This window comes from Heteronotia binoei, chromosome 1 (genome assembly GCF_032191835.1).
Source record: "Heteronotia binoei isolate CCM8104 ecotype False Entrance Well chromosome 1, APGP_CSIRO_Hbin_v1, whole genome shotgun sequence".
Classification (NCBI taxonomy): domain Eukaryota; kingdom Metazoa; phylum Chordata; class Lepidosauria; order Squamata; family Gekkonidae; genus Heteronotia; species Heteronotia binoei.
The window spans coordinates 259,696,533-259,712,351 of NC_083223.1; the positions used below are offsets into that span (position 1 = coordinate 259,696,533).

The following is a 15,819-nucleotide window of genomic DNA, read 5'->3' on the forward strand; positions in this document are numbered from 1 at the left end:
CGGCTCTAGAACTTTTTTCCTGTTAGGAGATTGTCACCTGCACAGTAGTAAACAACATGGCTTTAAAAAAAAAAAAAAAAAGCAGGAATGCACAGAAATGCAGTTTCGGCTGGCTTGGCATCAGGGGTGTGGCCTAACATGCAAATGAGTTCCTGTTGGGCTTTCTTCTACAAAAAAAGCCCTGTGTGAAACAATGGTGATGTCAGGGGTGTGTGACCTAATATGCAAATGAGTTCCTGTTGGGCTTTTTCCTGCAAAAATAGCCCTGGTAAACAATGTCCCTAAAAGACAACCGGTTCCCACTTAACAGTTTGCTTTGCCCAGATAGAAAACAAACTCAGACATCTGTACATTTTGTCATTGGGACTGCTGTTCTTCCATAAAACCATTTGACATATCAGGGTAAAAAAATACCCCAGGACAGGGGTTGTTTTGTAGAAAAATAGGCGGTGGAGCTCATTAGCATAACTTATTAGCATATGTCCCCCCCAGCCAAAAGCAACCCGATGCAAGAAAGGAGAGCCCCAGGCGAGTGAGGCCTGCTTAGGCTTGCTAGAGTTCCAGCCAGCCCAAGGAGGCCTCACTCGCTTGCAGCTCTCCTGGGCTGCTCCTCCCAGTCAAAAGGCCAGCAAGCCACCCGCCACCCAAAATCACATTAGAAGTGGGAAAAGGGTGGTGCAGGCTTTTCCAAGGGTTAATGGGGGCTGCTGGGGGCATGGCAAAGCCCCTGGTGGCTGGCTGGCTCGCTGCTCTCCTAATGCAGGGATTGTTATGCAGCTGCACCTACTATTCAATGGACAAGGGAGGGAGGGAGGAGGAGGGGGAACCCGCAGAAAGGTTCAGGAGCTGTGCTCCTGTGCGCTCCTGCTGAATCTGAGGCCTGCCCCAGGAGTTCATTAATGCCCCACAAGACCCCCACTTTTGTGGCAACATGGCAATGTCTCTGGAATATGTGTAGAATGACTTACGTTTATAAATTTTATGCAACTTTCATTTTAAGACACAATCCAGTCAATGTTGGATACTTTCAAATTCCCCTGATTTCAGTGGTTGGGAATAACCTCAGTACATCTTTGACTCTCTTGCCTAATGAACTTTTAAAATCCTTAACTTTGCTCTCCATTGTTATAAAAATTATAGGTTAAACATTCACATTGCTGTTAGTAGCTGAATTCCAAGCAGAAGTCATTTCAAGAAAGGAGACGTATCCCCGAGACCGGCCTGGGAAGACAGAATGGGTTCTTACCTGACCACGAAGTAAGAGATGCCAAAATCGGGGAGCGACTGCCAGGCTTGGATAAATTTCATCTTGGCATCGACGAGCGAGAGCTGAGACATGTTTTGATAGGCTTCCAGGATGCGCGGGGTTAACTGCATGTTTATAAACGGAGAACATCAGAAGTGATTTGTAAAGCCACAGGGAAAGTAAAAGAAGGCAAACAACCCATACTGGACCAGAGCAAAGATTCATCTACTCCAGCATCCTGTTTCCTACAATGGCCAAGTTAGCATTGCCAACAGGTCTGGAGAAAAATGTCCTGTGCCTTTAACAGAGGGTTAATATGTGGAAATGGGCGGACGAAACTTTTTTGTGGCCCAGAAGTAGATATCACCAGGCAGATAACATACCGTTAAAGCTTTAATAAACAAAAAGGGGATCTTTTTTTTCTGCAGGCAGTTGGTAACCCAAGCAACATGGGATTTTTTTATTACCATAGTTTTGCAGCAAGAACTGTCGCTCGTTAGTATTCGTTTTATTATTGTAAATGCTGAAATACGATGTTACAATCATGCAGGAAAAAGCAATGAGCAATACGCTTGGCTGCAAAAAGCAAAGCACTAATTGCAGCCTTTCTAGAAGAAGATTTAATTCAGGTGTGCTGCAGCTACTGAGAGCTAACAGGAAGTAATTAATTGAGAAGCAGAAACAGAGGAGCACAACAGAATTTAAAGAAGCCTGAGAAGGTTTCAACACAAATGTGGACTGGTAACGTGTTGCAGATGCACTTTGTACAAAACAAAAACCTCCACAAATTGGACCTGGGAAAAAAGTGTGGGAAAACCTTCCCCCCCACCACCACTCCATACACACAAAAAAGTACTGAAATGCAGTAGGCTGGAAATGACATTGCCTGGATTTTCTGCAAAAACCAAATGATAGGGTTGCCAATCCCCAGGTGGGGGCAGGGGATCCCCTGGTTTAAAGGCCCTCCCCTCACTTCAGGGTCATCAGAAACCGGGGGAGGGAAATGTCTGCTGGGAACTCTATTATTCCTTTTGGAGACTTATTCCCATAGAAAATAACTTTAATGCCAGTAGCTCACGAAGTAGAATTTTTGCTTGCAAGAATCCACAGTTTAGAAGGAACATTGCTTGACAGCCCTCTTTCCACACACACTGAGTGCTGGGAAACAGGCACTGTGGAGCTCTATGGTGATATAGATTCAAGAGGGGATTGGATAAGCATATGGAGCAGAGGTCCATCAGTGCCTATTAGCCACAGTGTATTGTTGGAACTCTCTGTCTAGGGCAGTGATGCTCTGTATTCTTGGTGCTCGCGGAGGGGGGGCACAGGGGGAAGTCTTCTAGTGTCCTGGCCCCACTGGTGGACCTCCTGCTGGCACCTGGTTTTTGGCCACTGTGTGACACAGAGTGTTGGACTGGATGGGCCACTGACTTGATCCAACATGGCTTCTCTTATGTTCTTATGATAAATGCAGCTTCGAGTCCCTTGAAGGTGTGGGAGAGTTCAGAAGAGCAGTGCCAAGGGACAGAAGTTTGGGGAGGGGAACGCAGCCTGGAGGTACCTGCTTGGGTTTGAATTTCTTCTGGTAACGGGGTGACACCAGCCACTGGGCAGCCTCAGCTTCGGTAGCAAGAGGAGCATCAGGGTTAGCCCGCTGCAGTTGTAGAAAGGACAGGATGTTCTGGACCTCGGCCTGGTACGATGCATCCGCCATAGTTTTGCCTTTTGCTGCCAGCCGGCAGCCGGCCATCCACTGGGCATACTGTTGCTCCTGGTGGCGGGGAGAGGAGGAAGATGGTATCAGGAAACATAGAACTGGAGGGGACCTCCAAGGTCACCTAGTCCAACCCTCTGCACGATGCAGGAAATTCACAAATACCTCCCCTCCACATATACATCCCCAGTGAGCTCTGCTCCATGCCCAGAAGATGGCAAAAACCTCCAAGATCCCTTGCCAATCTGGCCTGGAGAAAAATTGCTGACTGACCCAAAGCGGCAATTAGTATGTCCAAGGTGTGTAAGAAAGGACCACAAGAACGAAGCACTGATGCAACCTTTCCTGCCCTCCTTTCATGATCTGCATAATTCACAGAATCAGCATTGCTGTCAGATGGTCATCTGGCCTCTGTTTAAAAACCTCTAAGGAAGGAGAGCCTACCACCTTCCAAGGAAGCCTGTTCCGCTGAGGAACCACTCTGACTGTCAGGAAGTTCTTCCTAATGTTTAACAGAAACCTCTCTTGATTTAATTTCAACCTGTTGCTTCTGGTCTGACCTGGGGCAACAGAAAAAAAATCTGCACCATCCTCTCGGAAACTTGGGCTGCTTTCACACTGTGACTCTCCACGGGCACATGAAGCTGCCTTCTACTGCATCAGACCCTTGGTCCATCAAAGTCAGAATTGTCTACTCAGACTTGAAGGTCTCAGGCAGGGTCTTTATTGCCAGATCCTTAACTGGAGATGCCAGAGATTGAACTTGGGGCCTTCTGCATGCGAAAGCAGATGCTCTACTACCGAGCCACAGCACACCTTGTTGCTGCTGCAAGAGCAGAGGCATTCAGAACAGCAAGGGAGCACCCATGCAGTAGTTGTCCTTGCAATTTCCTTACTTCACCCTTCCCACCACCACCACCCTAACCACCAGAGAACTTAATTTAAAATAAGCAGGGCTTTTTTTTGTAACAGGAACTCTTTTGCGTATTAGGTCACACACCCCTGATGTACCCAACCCTCCTTAAGCTTACAGGAGGCCCTGTACTAAAAACCCTATCAGCTCTTGGAGGATTGGCTACATCAGGGGTGTGTGGCCTAATATGCAAAGGAGTCCCTGCTACAAAAAAAAGCCCTGCCCCAATTCAATCCCCAGCATCAATACTTAAGGGGGTCAGGTAGCAGGTGGTGTGAACAGACTTCTGTATAGCACCATGGAGAGCCACTGCCAATCTGAGTGGACAATACTGATCTTGACGGACCAATTGTCTGATGCAGTATAAGGCACTGCCATGTGATTTTGGGGAGGGGATGTGGCTCAGTGGTAGAGTATCTGTTCGGCATGCAGAAGGTTCAATCCCCAGCAGCTCCAAAAGGCAGCTTCATGTGTGCTGGGAAGGAATTTTTTTAGCAGGAATGCAGAGGAATGCAGTTCTGGCTGGCTTGGCACCAGGGGGTGTGGCCTATATGCAAATGTGTTCCTGCTGGGCTTTTTCTACAAAAAAGCCCTGGCTTCTCTTATACCTTCCTAAATGAAAAGGGCTACAGAGGGGGTGTTTTTTAAATGGAAGCTGGAGATTTAGAGGAGCTAGTAGATTCCCACAGTCAATCATTACAATGTGATTGTGTTTCAGTGATCTAATGATTCAAAAAACAAAAGACTGAAAAAAGAGCTCTGTCGGTGGAGGGCAAATAGCAACTTCAGGGGATAGAGGTAAGAAAAATTACGGCAATGTGGGCAGGACCTACATAAGTGTGCACCTTCCTATCCATACATTGTACAAAGGCACTTTGACTGAGATTTTTCCAAATTGATTCATCAACTCAGGTTTAGGAAGAAGAAGATGATGATATTGGATTTATATCCCACTCTATACTCTGAATCTCAGAGTTCCAAAGCGGTCACAATCTCCTTTATCTCCACCACCCCCACACACAACAGACACCCTGTGAGGTGGGTGGGGCTGGAGACGGCTCTCACAGCAGCTGCCCTTTCAAGGACAACCTCTGCCAGAGCTATGGTTGACCCAAGGCCATTCCAGCAGGTGCAAGTGGAGGAGTGGGGAATCAAACCCAGTTCTCCCAGATAAGAGTCCACACACTTAACCACTACACCAAATGGGCAAGCGTCATCTGCAGTAGGTTTGCACCATCAACTTGCTAATAGAATGCATGCTTCCTTTTAAACCTGATTTCATTTCCACACTCCGGCACTCACATCTGCACAGCGCAAGTGAATTTCACTCATTCCATCTGGTGAAGGAACCAGTAGCTTGATGCAGAATTTCTGCCCTGAGATGTTGACATCGGGTACCACCTCACAGCCTGGAGTGGGAGGGAAATAGCGTTACAAATGGAGAGGAGAAAGGCTGAAGAAACGCACAAACCTGCCTCATACTGAATCAAACCACTGGTCCATCTGGATTCACTATTGTCTAGTAATGACCCTCCAGGGCCTCAGGCAGGGAAAGATCTTTTGTGGTTTCCTGAGGTCCTTCAACTGGTATTGAACCTGGGACCTTCTGTATGCAAAGTACATGCCCCATTCATTGAGCTGTGGCCCCTCACAGAACTGAGATGCAAAATACATGAGGAGAGTGAGTTTAAGCAGTGCCATGGGAAGCCTTGAGGATCTCCAGAAGCTTTATCAGGGTCTGCCACTATGAACCTTTCTCCTGTAACATCTTCTGAAGGTAACTTGTATGGAGCCACTGGCTTCTCATCCAGTGCTGCCTACTCTGGACAGCAGCAGCTCTCCAGGCTCTGCTCCCCAGTTTCTTTCTAATTCTGAACACACAGGACTCTGCTTAGACAGGAGAGGAGCTGTGGCTCAATGGCAGAGCATCTGCTTGCCATGCAGGAGGTCCCAGGTTCAACCCCTGGCACCTCCAGAAGAAGAAGACCGCAGATTTATACCCCCCCCCCTTCTCTCTGAATCAAAGTCTCAGAGCAACTTGCAATCTCCTTCCCCCACAACAGACACCCTGTGAGGTGGGTGGGGTTGAGCGAGAGTTGTTTCAAGGACAACCTCTGCCAGAGCTATGGCTGACCCAAGGCCATTCCAGCAGGTGCAAGTGGAGGAGTGGGGAATCAAACCCGGTTCTCCCAGATAAGGGTCCGCACACTTAACCACTACACCAAACCGGCTCTCCAGTTAAAAGGACCAGGCAGTAGGTGATGAGAAAGAGTACTGTGGAGAGCTGCTGCCAATCTGAGTAGACAAGACTGACCTCAAGGGACCAAGGTCCCTTAGTTATTGTGGCCCTTTCTTACATACCCAGGGAAATGCTGATTGCCACTTTGGGGCCAGGCAGCAATTTTTCCCCAGGCCAGTTTGGTCAGGGACCCTGGGTTGTTGAGGGTTTTGGGCCATCTTCTGGACATGGAATCTTCTGGGTCACTGGGAGTATAGGGGGGAGGTACTTGTGAATTTCCTGCATTGTGCAGGGGATTCAACTAGATGCCCCTGGAGGTCCCTTCCAACTCTGTTTCTAAGGTCTGACTCAATACAGGGCAGATTCATGTGTTCATAGCTGTAGCTTTGTAGTTCTGGGTCTGATGACTGGAGTCACTCACCCTTGAGATTAAGCTGTTGCACCGGCTCTCCTAGCGCTTCCTCAGGACTCTTGTAGTAGGAGATGGCTGTCTCTTTGAAGGTCACCCAGTATTGCTTGTAACCTTTGAGCGTCAGCTTGCGGGGCCTGTGCAGTGGAAAAGGACAAGAAAGCAACATCATGCGGCTTTCCCTCCTCATTTTGCCATTCTCTTTTGTTCTCTCACCTGCACACCAGCCTCCTTGTAGTCTCCTCCAGCAGCTCCATGGGCTTGTTCCTCTCTACCTGGTTCCTTGGAACTTTCACTCAAGAAGCTACGAATCTTCTAGCTAAATCTAAAACTACCTCTCTAGTCCCTACCTGTGTCCTGCAGGCAACAGAGATCAGTTAACCTGAGAAAATGGCGGACGTGGAAGGTGGGCTTTATGGCATTATGTACCCCACTCCCATCCCCAAAGCCCACCCTTCTCAGGCTCCATCCCCAAAATCTCCAGGTATTTCCCAACCCTGAGCTGCCTGCCCTACTGCCACTGGGAGGCCTTGCCATTTGGCTTCAGATTCTCTTCCTCTCTTATTACATTTGAGGGCCTCCTTAAGAAACACATTTCCACACATTTCCTCAATTTATCCTAAGAATCCCACTGGGTCAGACCATACGTCCATCTGCTCCAGCATCCTGTATCCAATGACAGTGGGACAGATGCTTTTGGGACGCCCACAACCAGGTCACTCATGAAGGCAACGGCACTTCCTGTTGCCCCATCTTAGGGTTGCTAACTTCCAGGTAGAACTACAACAGTAAAAGGGATCATGGTCAGGGCTGAGTCAGCCACTAGGCAAACTAGGCAATCACCTAGAGCGCCAGCCTTCTAGGAGTGACAAATTGGGCCTCCCATGTGACTCGGTGATGTTAACAGGGAGGGGGGGGGGACACCAGAAGTTAGCCTTGCCAGACAGTCTAGGGCTGGCTCTGACCAAAGTGAACAGTAAGAGTCAGAGAATATACAACACCATGTCAAATATAATATGTTGTGTGACTATCCAAACAGCATGTGTGTGTGTGTGTGTGTGTGTGTACAGGGAGGACAGGATATAAATTGAACAAAATAAGTAAGTAAATAAATAAAATAATAAACAATATATTGTGACTCTCCAAACAGTGCATATTAATTCTCCAATAACAATATTACAATTAACACATAAGGCACAATGAGCATACGAACACCAGCCGGTGTAAATTCTCACACATAAAGTCTCTTAAAGTCTCTCTTGTCGAAGATGAAAGCAGTCAGAGGAAAGCAGTCAACTCGCTACTCCAGACTGAAAAGCAATTTCAATCAGACACTGTCGGGTTCATGCATCGATTGGAACCAAATATATCATCATGTATTAAATAAAGCAGAGCAAACACCTCCAAAGGGGCTTAACAGCTGTCTGGTTTCTGTCAGTTTTGCCCAAAACTTTGGTCCCCCTAGGCTCCGTTCTCCAAATCTCCAGGTATTTCCCAACCCAGAGTTGGCTAAAAAAGGTAAAGGTAGTCCCCTGTGCAAGCACCAGTCGTTTCCGACTCTGGGGTGACATTGCTTTCACGTTTTCACAGCAGACTTTTTACGGGGTGGTTTGCCATGGCCTTCCCCAGTCATCTACACTTTCCCTGGGTACTGGGTACTCATTTTACCGACCTCGGAAGGATGGAAGTCAACCTCAAGCCAGCTACCTAAACCCAGCTTCCGCCGGGATCATGAGTAGAGGTTAGGACTGCAGTACTGCAGCTTTACCACTGCACCATGGGGCTACCCTCACTCTGTTCCTTGATTGGTATTCAGCAAAAGCCCAACAGAAACCTATTTGCATATTAGGTCACAGCCCCAACATACCATTCTTTTGCACAGGAATTCATTTGATTAGGCCACAACCCCTAGTGCCAAGGCAGCTGGAACTGCATTTTTGTGCATTACTGCTCAAAAAAAGCCTTGGTATTCAGATACACCATCTCTGAAACTGGAAGTTTCACTCAGCTATCCTGGTGGATGGAGTTCTCTTCCAATTCACTTTTTGAAATGCTTAATTAACACTTAATAGAGAGCCAGTTTGGTGTAGTGGTTAAGTGCGTGGACTCTTATCTGGGAGAACTGGGTTTGATTTCCCCTTCCTCCACTTGCAGCTGCTGGAGTGACCTTGGGTCAGCCATAGCTCTGGCAGAGGTTGACCTTGAAAGGACAGCTGCTGTGAGAGCCCTCTCAGCCCCACCCACCTCACAGGGTGACTGTTGTGGGGGAAGGAGATAAAGGAGATTGTAAGCCGCTCTGAGTCTCTGATTCAGACAGAATGGTGGGATATAAATCTGCAATTCTTCTTCTTCTAATTGTTGGGGTCTCTGTTTTGTATGGTTGTTTACATTTGTGGGTTTCCTTTATTTTTATTTTTATTTTGCAAACTGCCTTATGAGCAGTCTTCCATTGAACGGCTGCCTGAAAAGCCTGTAAACAAATAAAATAAGGGAAAGTGCTCTGCTGGCACGGCTTATTATTGATTTTTGTACTGCCCCTAATGAGTTATAGGCGTTTGAGAAATAAATAAAACAAGCTCTACAACTGCAAGGAATCACCCAGGGAAGGAGGATTGATTTGGAATTGGATTCCTCTCCCCAGATCTCCCCTCTCAAGAAATTATAAACTTCCTGGGGCATCAAGAGTCCGGTTTTCACATCCTCTTCTGTGTCCTTACTTCAACTGACTCTCAGCACTGTACGCTTCTTGGAACACGCTCCGTCCCTCTGATCAGGCTGTTTCAGAGGGTAGAAGAGAGAAGAAGAAGATATTGGATTTATATCCCGCCCTCCACTCCGAAGAGTCTCAGAGGGGCTCACAATCTCCTTTAGCTTCCTCCCCCACAACAGACACCCTGTGAGGTAGATGAAGATATTGGATTTATATCCCGCCCTCCACTCCGAAGAGTCTCAGAGCGGCTCACAATCTCCTTTAGCTTCCTCCCCCACAACAGACACCCTGTGAGGTAGATGAAGATATTGGATTTATATCCCGCCCTCCACTCCGAAGAGTCTCAGAGCGGCTCACAATCTCCTTTACCTTCCTCCCCCACAACAGACACCCTGTGAGGTAGATGAAGATATTGGATTTATATCCCGCCCTCCACTCCGAAGAGTCTCAGAGCGGCTCACAATCTCCTTTACCTTCCTCCCCCACAACAGACACCCTGTGAGGTAGATGAAGATATTGGATTTATATCCCGCCCTCCACTCCGAAGAGTCTCAGAGCGGCTCACAATCTCCTTTCCCTTCCTCCCCCACAACAGACACCCTGTGAGGTGTGTGGGGCTGGAGAGGGCTCTCACAGCAGCTGCCCTTTCAAGGACAACCTCTGCCAGAGCTATGGCTGACCCAAGGCCATGCTAGCAGGTGCAAGTGGAGGAGTGGGGAATCAAACCCGGTTCTCCCAGATAAGAGTCCGCACACTTAACCACTACACCAAACTGGTAGGGTTTGCCCCCGCCTTTGGCTATTTTACCAATATATTTTTTCCTTAGTATCTCCCCACCTCCATGCATGTAGAAACGCTTTCTCTACAAGTGACCTGGATTTTCTGCTGCTCTCATGACTTGATGCAAGCCGCCCACTTTATTTATAGCAGGGGTAACCAACCTTGCTTAATATAAGAGCCACACAGAATAAACGTCAGATGTTTGAGAGCTGTAAGATATGAACATCAGATGTTTGACAGCCACAAGGAAGGAAGGAAAGCAAATAGATGGGGGGAGGGAGAGGTGAAAAGAAAGTAACTTTAAATGCACTCTCCAAGCTTGGAGAAGTGATTTAAAAAGACAAATGCCTTTCTCCAAGCCGTCCAACAGGGCAGCGAGGGCTTCAAGAGCCAGTCTGGTGTAGTGGTGAAGTGTGCAGACTCTTATCTGGGAGAACCGGGTTTGATTCCCCACTCCTGCACTTGCACCTGCTGGAATGGACTTGGGTCAGCCATAGCTCTGGCAGAGGTTGTCCTTGAAAGGGCAGCTGCTGTGAGAGCCCTCTCAGCCCCACCCACCTCACAGGGTGTCTGTTGTGGGGGAGGAAGGTAAAGGAGATTGTGAGCCGCTCTGAGACTCTTCGGAGTGGAGGGCGGGATATAAATCCAATATCTTCATCTACCTCACAGGGTGTCTGTTGTGGGGGAGGAAGGTAAAGGAGATTGTGAGCCGCTCTGAGACTCTTCAGAGTGGAGGGCGGGATATAAATCCAATATCTTCATCTACCTCACAGGGTGACTGTTGTGGGGGAGGAAGGTAAAGGAGATTGTGAGCTGCTCTGAGACTCTTCGGAGTGGAGGGCGGGATATAAATCCAATATCTTCTTCTTCTTCTTCACAATATGTGTGAATGAATCACATGTGGCTCCTGAGCCGCAGTTTGGCCATCCCTGATTTATAGCAATACTAATAAAACTGCCTTGCCCAAAAGGTTGGGCAAAGTGCTGGCAAAAGTCAGCACTCCCAGGAACCTTGGCTCCGGCTTCCACATCCCCGCCTTCCTTAATGAGAAAGGATATCACCATGTTTCCAGGCCTGGAAACAGAATCCAGGCATCCTTCCTCAGCTTTAGCAAAATGTTAATGTTTCTACTGAGATCAGAAGCAAAGCCATTGCTATTGCCACATAGAGTTGCCAACCTCCAGTTGGAACCTGGAGATCTACATAAGTTACCACTGATCTTCAAGTGACAGAGATCAGTTCATCTGGAGAAAATGGCTGCTTTGAAAGGTGGGCTTTGTGACATTATACCTTGCTGAGGTCCCTCCCTTCTCCAAGGCCTGTCCTCATAGAATCAGAGTTTGAAGGGACCTCCAGGGTCATCTAGTCCAACCCCTTGCACAATGCAAGAAACACACAAATACCTCCCCGTAAATTCACAGGATCTTCATTGCTGTCAGATGGCCATCTAGCCTCTATTTAAAAACCACCAAGGAAGGAGAGCCCACCACCTCCTGAGGAAGCCTGTTCCACTGAGGAATCACTCTAATGGTCAGGAAGTTCTTCCTAATGCTGAGCCGGGAACTCTTTTGATTTAATTTCAACCCACTGGTTCTGGTCCTACCTTCTGGGGCCACAGAAAACAATTCCGCACCATCCTCTAGATAACAGCCCTTCAAGTACTTGAAGATAGTTATCCTATCACCTCTCAGCCGCTTCCTCTCTAGGCTAAACATCCCCAGCTACTTCAACCTTTCCTCATAGGACTTGGTCTCTGGACCCCTCACCATCTTCGTTGCCCTCTTCTGGACCCGTTCCAGCTTGTCCATATCCTTCTTAAAATGCGGTGCCCAAAACTGAACACAATACTCCAGGGGAGGTCTTACCAGAATAAAGCGATACCATCACTTCACGTGATCTGGACACTATACTTCTGTTGGTACAGCCCAAAACTGCATTTGCCCTTTTAGCCACCGCATCACATTGTTGACTCATGTTCAGCGTATGGTCCACTAAGACCCCTAGATCCTTTTCTCTTGAGGCTCCATCCCCCCAAAATCTATAGGTATTTCCCAACCCAGAGCTGGCAACCCAATCAACTTAAGAGCTACTCCAAGGTCCACTTTATGGTTTTAAGACTCACCTGAGTATTCGGAGGTAATCCTTCAACTCTGGGATGGCTGTGAGACTGTCCTAGAAGGGCAAGATAAATTATTGCTTTATTTAGAGAATGTAAAGACCTCCTCACGAGAGAACAGCTCACAAAGTAAAGCATTTTAACCACAAAAATCATGAAAAACCAGTGACATGAAGACCGGCACTAAAATGAGTGACCATCAGAACAGAGCAGTATAAAAATAACATTTAGCAGCATGGAACAATGTTTGTAGCAGACAAACAGAAATGACAAAAATTTTTAAAGGATGAGCTGACCCTTCAATTAAAAATCCTGAATGAAAATGAATGCATTGGGTCTGGTGACAGCGCCCCAGGCACAGCACCCCTCCCCGCCCCTGCCTGGCACACTCCTCCTCCCCCCACCCTCACCCCCAATGAGGGTGAGCTCGGATGGCGGTGGCACCGTTTGCATAGCACCCCCCACTGCCGACTGCTGTAGCTCCACCTCCCGCACTGTGTTTGTGCTTCTAGACCCACAGACACAGCATTGGAGGCAGAGCTATGGTAATCAGTGGTAGGGCGTGCTATGCAAACAGCACCACCACCACCCAGCTCATAAATTTCCCTTGCCCGGGGCCAGGGCGGAAAGGAGGGCTGAAACTGGTGCCCTCCCCTCAGGCTGTGCTCCAGGCAGCTGCCTAAGGCTGCCTAATGGACATGCCGGCCATGATGGAGCAAACAAACACCCAGTTCCATTTGGCTGAAGGCCTCTTTATTAACAGTAACTGTAGGACAGTTAACTTGACTAATGGAATATGATATAACAATACTTAACTAACTCAAGTGATTAGCTGCGTTGCTCTGAACCAACAGAACAAAATTTGAGTCCAGCGGCACCCTTAAGACTAACGAAGTCTAATTGGGTATAAGCTTCCATTTGCATGCACACTTCCTGACTGATACAGTGTGCGTGCACATGAAAACTTATACCCAGATTTAAACTTTGTTGGTCTTAAAGCTCTAGGCCAGGATTATCTTGGCACAGTTCTGCAGATTCTTAGTAGGTCCTGTACTCCTGCAGACTGTTAGCAGGGCATCTTCTGGTTTTGTGGGCTCCTGCCTGCCACTGGCCAGCTGGCTGGTGAGAGGAAATCCTCCCCAACAGCAATGTCATGTGACGTGCCATGGGCTTTTTTTGTAGCAGGAACTCCTTTGCATATCAGGCCACACGCCCCTGTTGTAGCCAATCCTCCAAGAGCTTACAAGGCTCTTCATACAGGGCCTACTGTAAACTCCAGGAGGATTGGCTACATCAGGGGTGTGTGGCCTAATATGCAAAGGAGTTTCTGCTACAAAACAGCCCTGGATGTGCCTGTGTCACCCAGAAGTGACATGGGCACATTAAGGTGATGCTCTGGTTTTTGGACAAAACTATGGTTTTGAGGGTGATTTTACCATAGAGTTTTGCCCCAAAACCGGAGCATCATTCTCAACATGCCTCCATCACTTCTGGGTGACATAGGCATGGCATGTGATGCCACTTCTAGTGACATTGGCACTTTCAAGGTGACACTTCAGGATCCCGGAATGTCCCACCCCACTCCCAGCTGGCATCTCAAATGGACCTGGCAACCCTAGGGAGGGGGTGGACTTCAGCGGGGCATAATGCCACAATGTCCGTTTTCCAAAGTGGCCGCTTTCTCTGGGAGGACTGACCTCTGTCACCTGGAAATCAGCTGTAGTCCCAGGAGATCTCCAGCTACCTCCTGGAAGTTGGCAAACCTAATTTCAGACCTCAGCAGTTTGGCCTTGGTATGCTCTAGCAAGGACATGTCCCATCTTATAATCTCAGGGTCAAGGAGGCCATGACCCATTCTGGACTCACCAGAACATTTGGAGTTGTTGATTTCCCCTCCAGTTTGACCTCCAGTGTGGCAAGAGCAGCATCCAGGTCATCAAGGCCAGAATCTCCAGTGTGGTCTGTGGGGCTGGTGTTCAAGGACAGCTGGTTGATCCGATACTGGAAGGGACAACGCAGACAGGTTCTGCTTGAGATGCATCAGGGGAGTTGCACTGGGCTGTAGGGTTGCCTACCCTGGGTTTGGAACACCTGAAGATCTGGGGAGTGGAACCTGAGGTGGTGGGGTTTGGGAGGGGAGGGACTTCAAGGGGGTATAATGCCATAGAGTCCACCTTAAAAATTGTCATTTTCTCCAGGTGAGCTGGTCTCTATTGCCTGTAATAGTGGGGAATCTTCAGCCACTACCAGGAGGTGAATCAACTAAAAGGGATCACAGTTGATAAGAATGGCAATGAAAGAAACAAATACTGTGATGTACTGGCTAACAATGTTTAATAAAAACCATTAAAAAACCTTTTTAGATATCTTTTTATGCTTCACTAGAAATATCCATTCACATAACAATATTATCACAGAGGTCCATTCTCACATTCCAATATTACAAGAAAGGTCCTATGAACACTCGGATACAGGCTCATTTCGTCAATGGACTTCCTCAGGAGTTATCCTTCCTATATTTCTTCCAGGGTTACCCTTCGAATGGGATGGCCAGAACTCCCTTTGGAGTTCAATGATGCTTGTCATAACCTTAATCTTGGCTCCACCCCCAATGTTTCCTGGCTCCACCCCAATGGCTCCTGGCTCTACCCCCAAAGTCTCCTGGCTCCACCCCCAAAGTCCCCAGCTAGTTCTTGAATTGGACCTGGCAACTCTAGTGGCCAGAAGGGACCTGGCAACCCTACTAAGTGCCTGACCGTCATCTTGTAGTGGGCACGCAAATGTTCTTGGGAAGAGGGAGAGGAAGTTACCTGCAAAGCAGCGAAGACCACCATCTCTTCCTCAGTGCAATCTGTCTCCTCCAGCAGCACAGACCAACGGGCCTGTTCGTACAGCTGGTTTATCCGCACGGCATCATACTTGAATGCAAGAAAGCAAAGCACAGCTAGGCCAACTGACTATGCAAGACAAGCTCTACTGTGTTTTTCAGCATTCTCCAGAAAGAAAAAAAAACCTCAAAGGCTCCACAGACTAGAAACTGAATTTCTGCTAAGCCCTGACTTAGATGGCCCAGGCTAGCCCAATCTTATCAAATCATTCATGGACGTGAAGCAGTGTTTGGCCCTGGCTAGTACTTGGATGGGAGACCACTAAAGAATACCAAGGTTGTTATGGGGAGGCAGGCAATGGCAAACCACCTCTGAACATCTCATGCCTTGAAAGCCTCATGAAGGGTCATCATTAGTCAGCTTTGACTTGTTGGTACTTTTCACCACCTATGTTTCTTGAGTCCTGATGCTGCCATTGTCCTTGAAACAGTGTTGGGAGAAATTAAGGTATGACAGACCACGTCCCCTTCCTCAGAGGTTAGATTTTCCCTGCTTTTCTGTCCCTTCACTGTCACCCTAGTAACCTGCAGGCTTTTTCTGTAGAAAAAGCCCAGCAGGAACTCATGTGCATATTAGGCCACCCCCCCTGACATCACCATTGTTTCACACAGGGCTTTTTTTGTAGAAAAAGCCCAGCAAGAACTTATTTGCATATTAGGCCACACCACTGATGCCAAGCCAGATGGAACTTAGTTCCTGCTAACAAAAAAAAAAAAGCCCTGGTAACCTGTATTTTTCTCTCCTGATGAATCTTTGGCCTGTGACAGTAATTTGCTCAGAGAAAGAGATTGGATTGACCTTTAA

The 15,819-nt window shown here is 47.8% G+C and overlaps 2 protein-coding genes and 1 non-coding gene across 3 annotated transcripts in view; 1 reads left to right on the plus strand and 2 right to left on the minus strand.

Annotated features, from left to right (window-relative positions):
- FKBP2 (FKBP prolyl isomerase 2) overlaps positions 1-15,819 on the minus strand; it is a 325,209-nt gene that overhangs the window by 261,128 nt on the left and 48,262 nt on the right. The window lies entirely within an intron of this gene.
- Positions 1-15,819, minus strand: part of FERMT3 (FERM domain containing kindlin 3) — a 46,409-nt gene that overhangs the window by 7,596 nt on the left and 22,994 nt on the right. Inside the window, exons 7-13 of the mRNA XM_060254550.1 lie at positions 14,938-15,045; positions 13,994-14,128; positions 12,134-12,183; positions 6,534-6,658; positions 5,176-5,282; positions 2,808-3,017; positions 1,247-1,371 (exon numbers count right to left, since the gene is read on the minus strand). Coding sequence (XP_060110533.1) covers positions 1,247-1,371; positions 2,808-3,017; positions 5,176-5,282; positions 6,534-6,658; positions 12,134-12,183; positions 13,994-14,128; positions 14,938-15,045 — 860 coding nt within the window. The remainder of the gene's footprint in view (positions 1-1,246; positions 1,372-2,807; positions 3,018-5,175; positions 5,283-6,533; positions 6,659-12,133; positions 12,184-13,993; positions 14,129-14,937; positions 15,046-15,819) is intronic.
- On the plus strand, positions 5,777-5,848 carry TRNAG-GCC (transfer RNA glycine (anticodon GCC)). The gene has a single exon. It is a non-coding gene; the product is annotated as a tRNA-Gly (tRNA).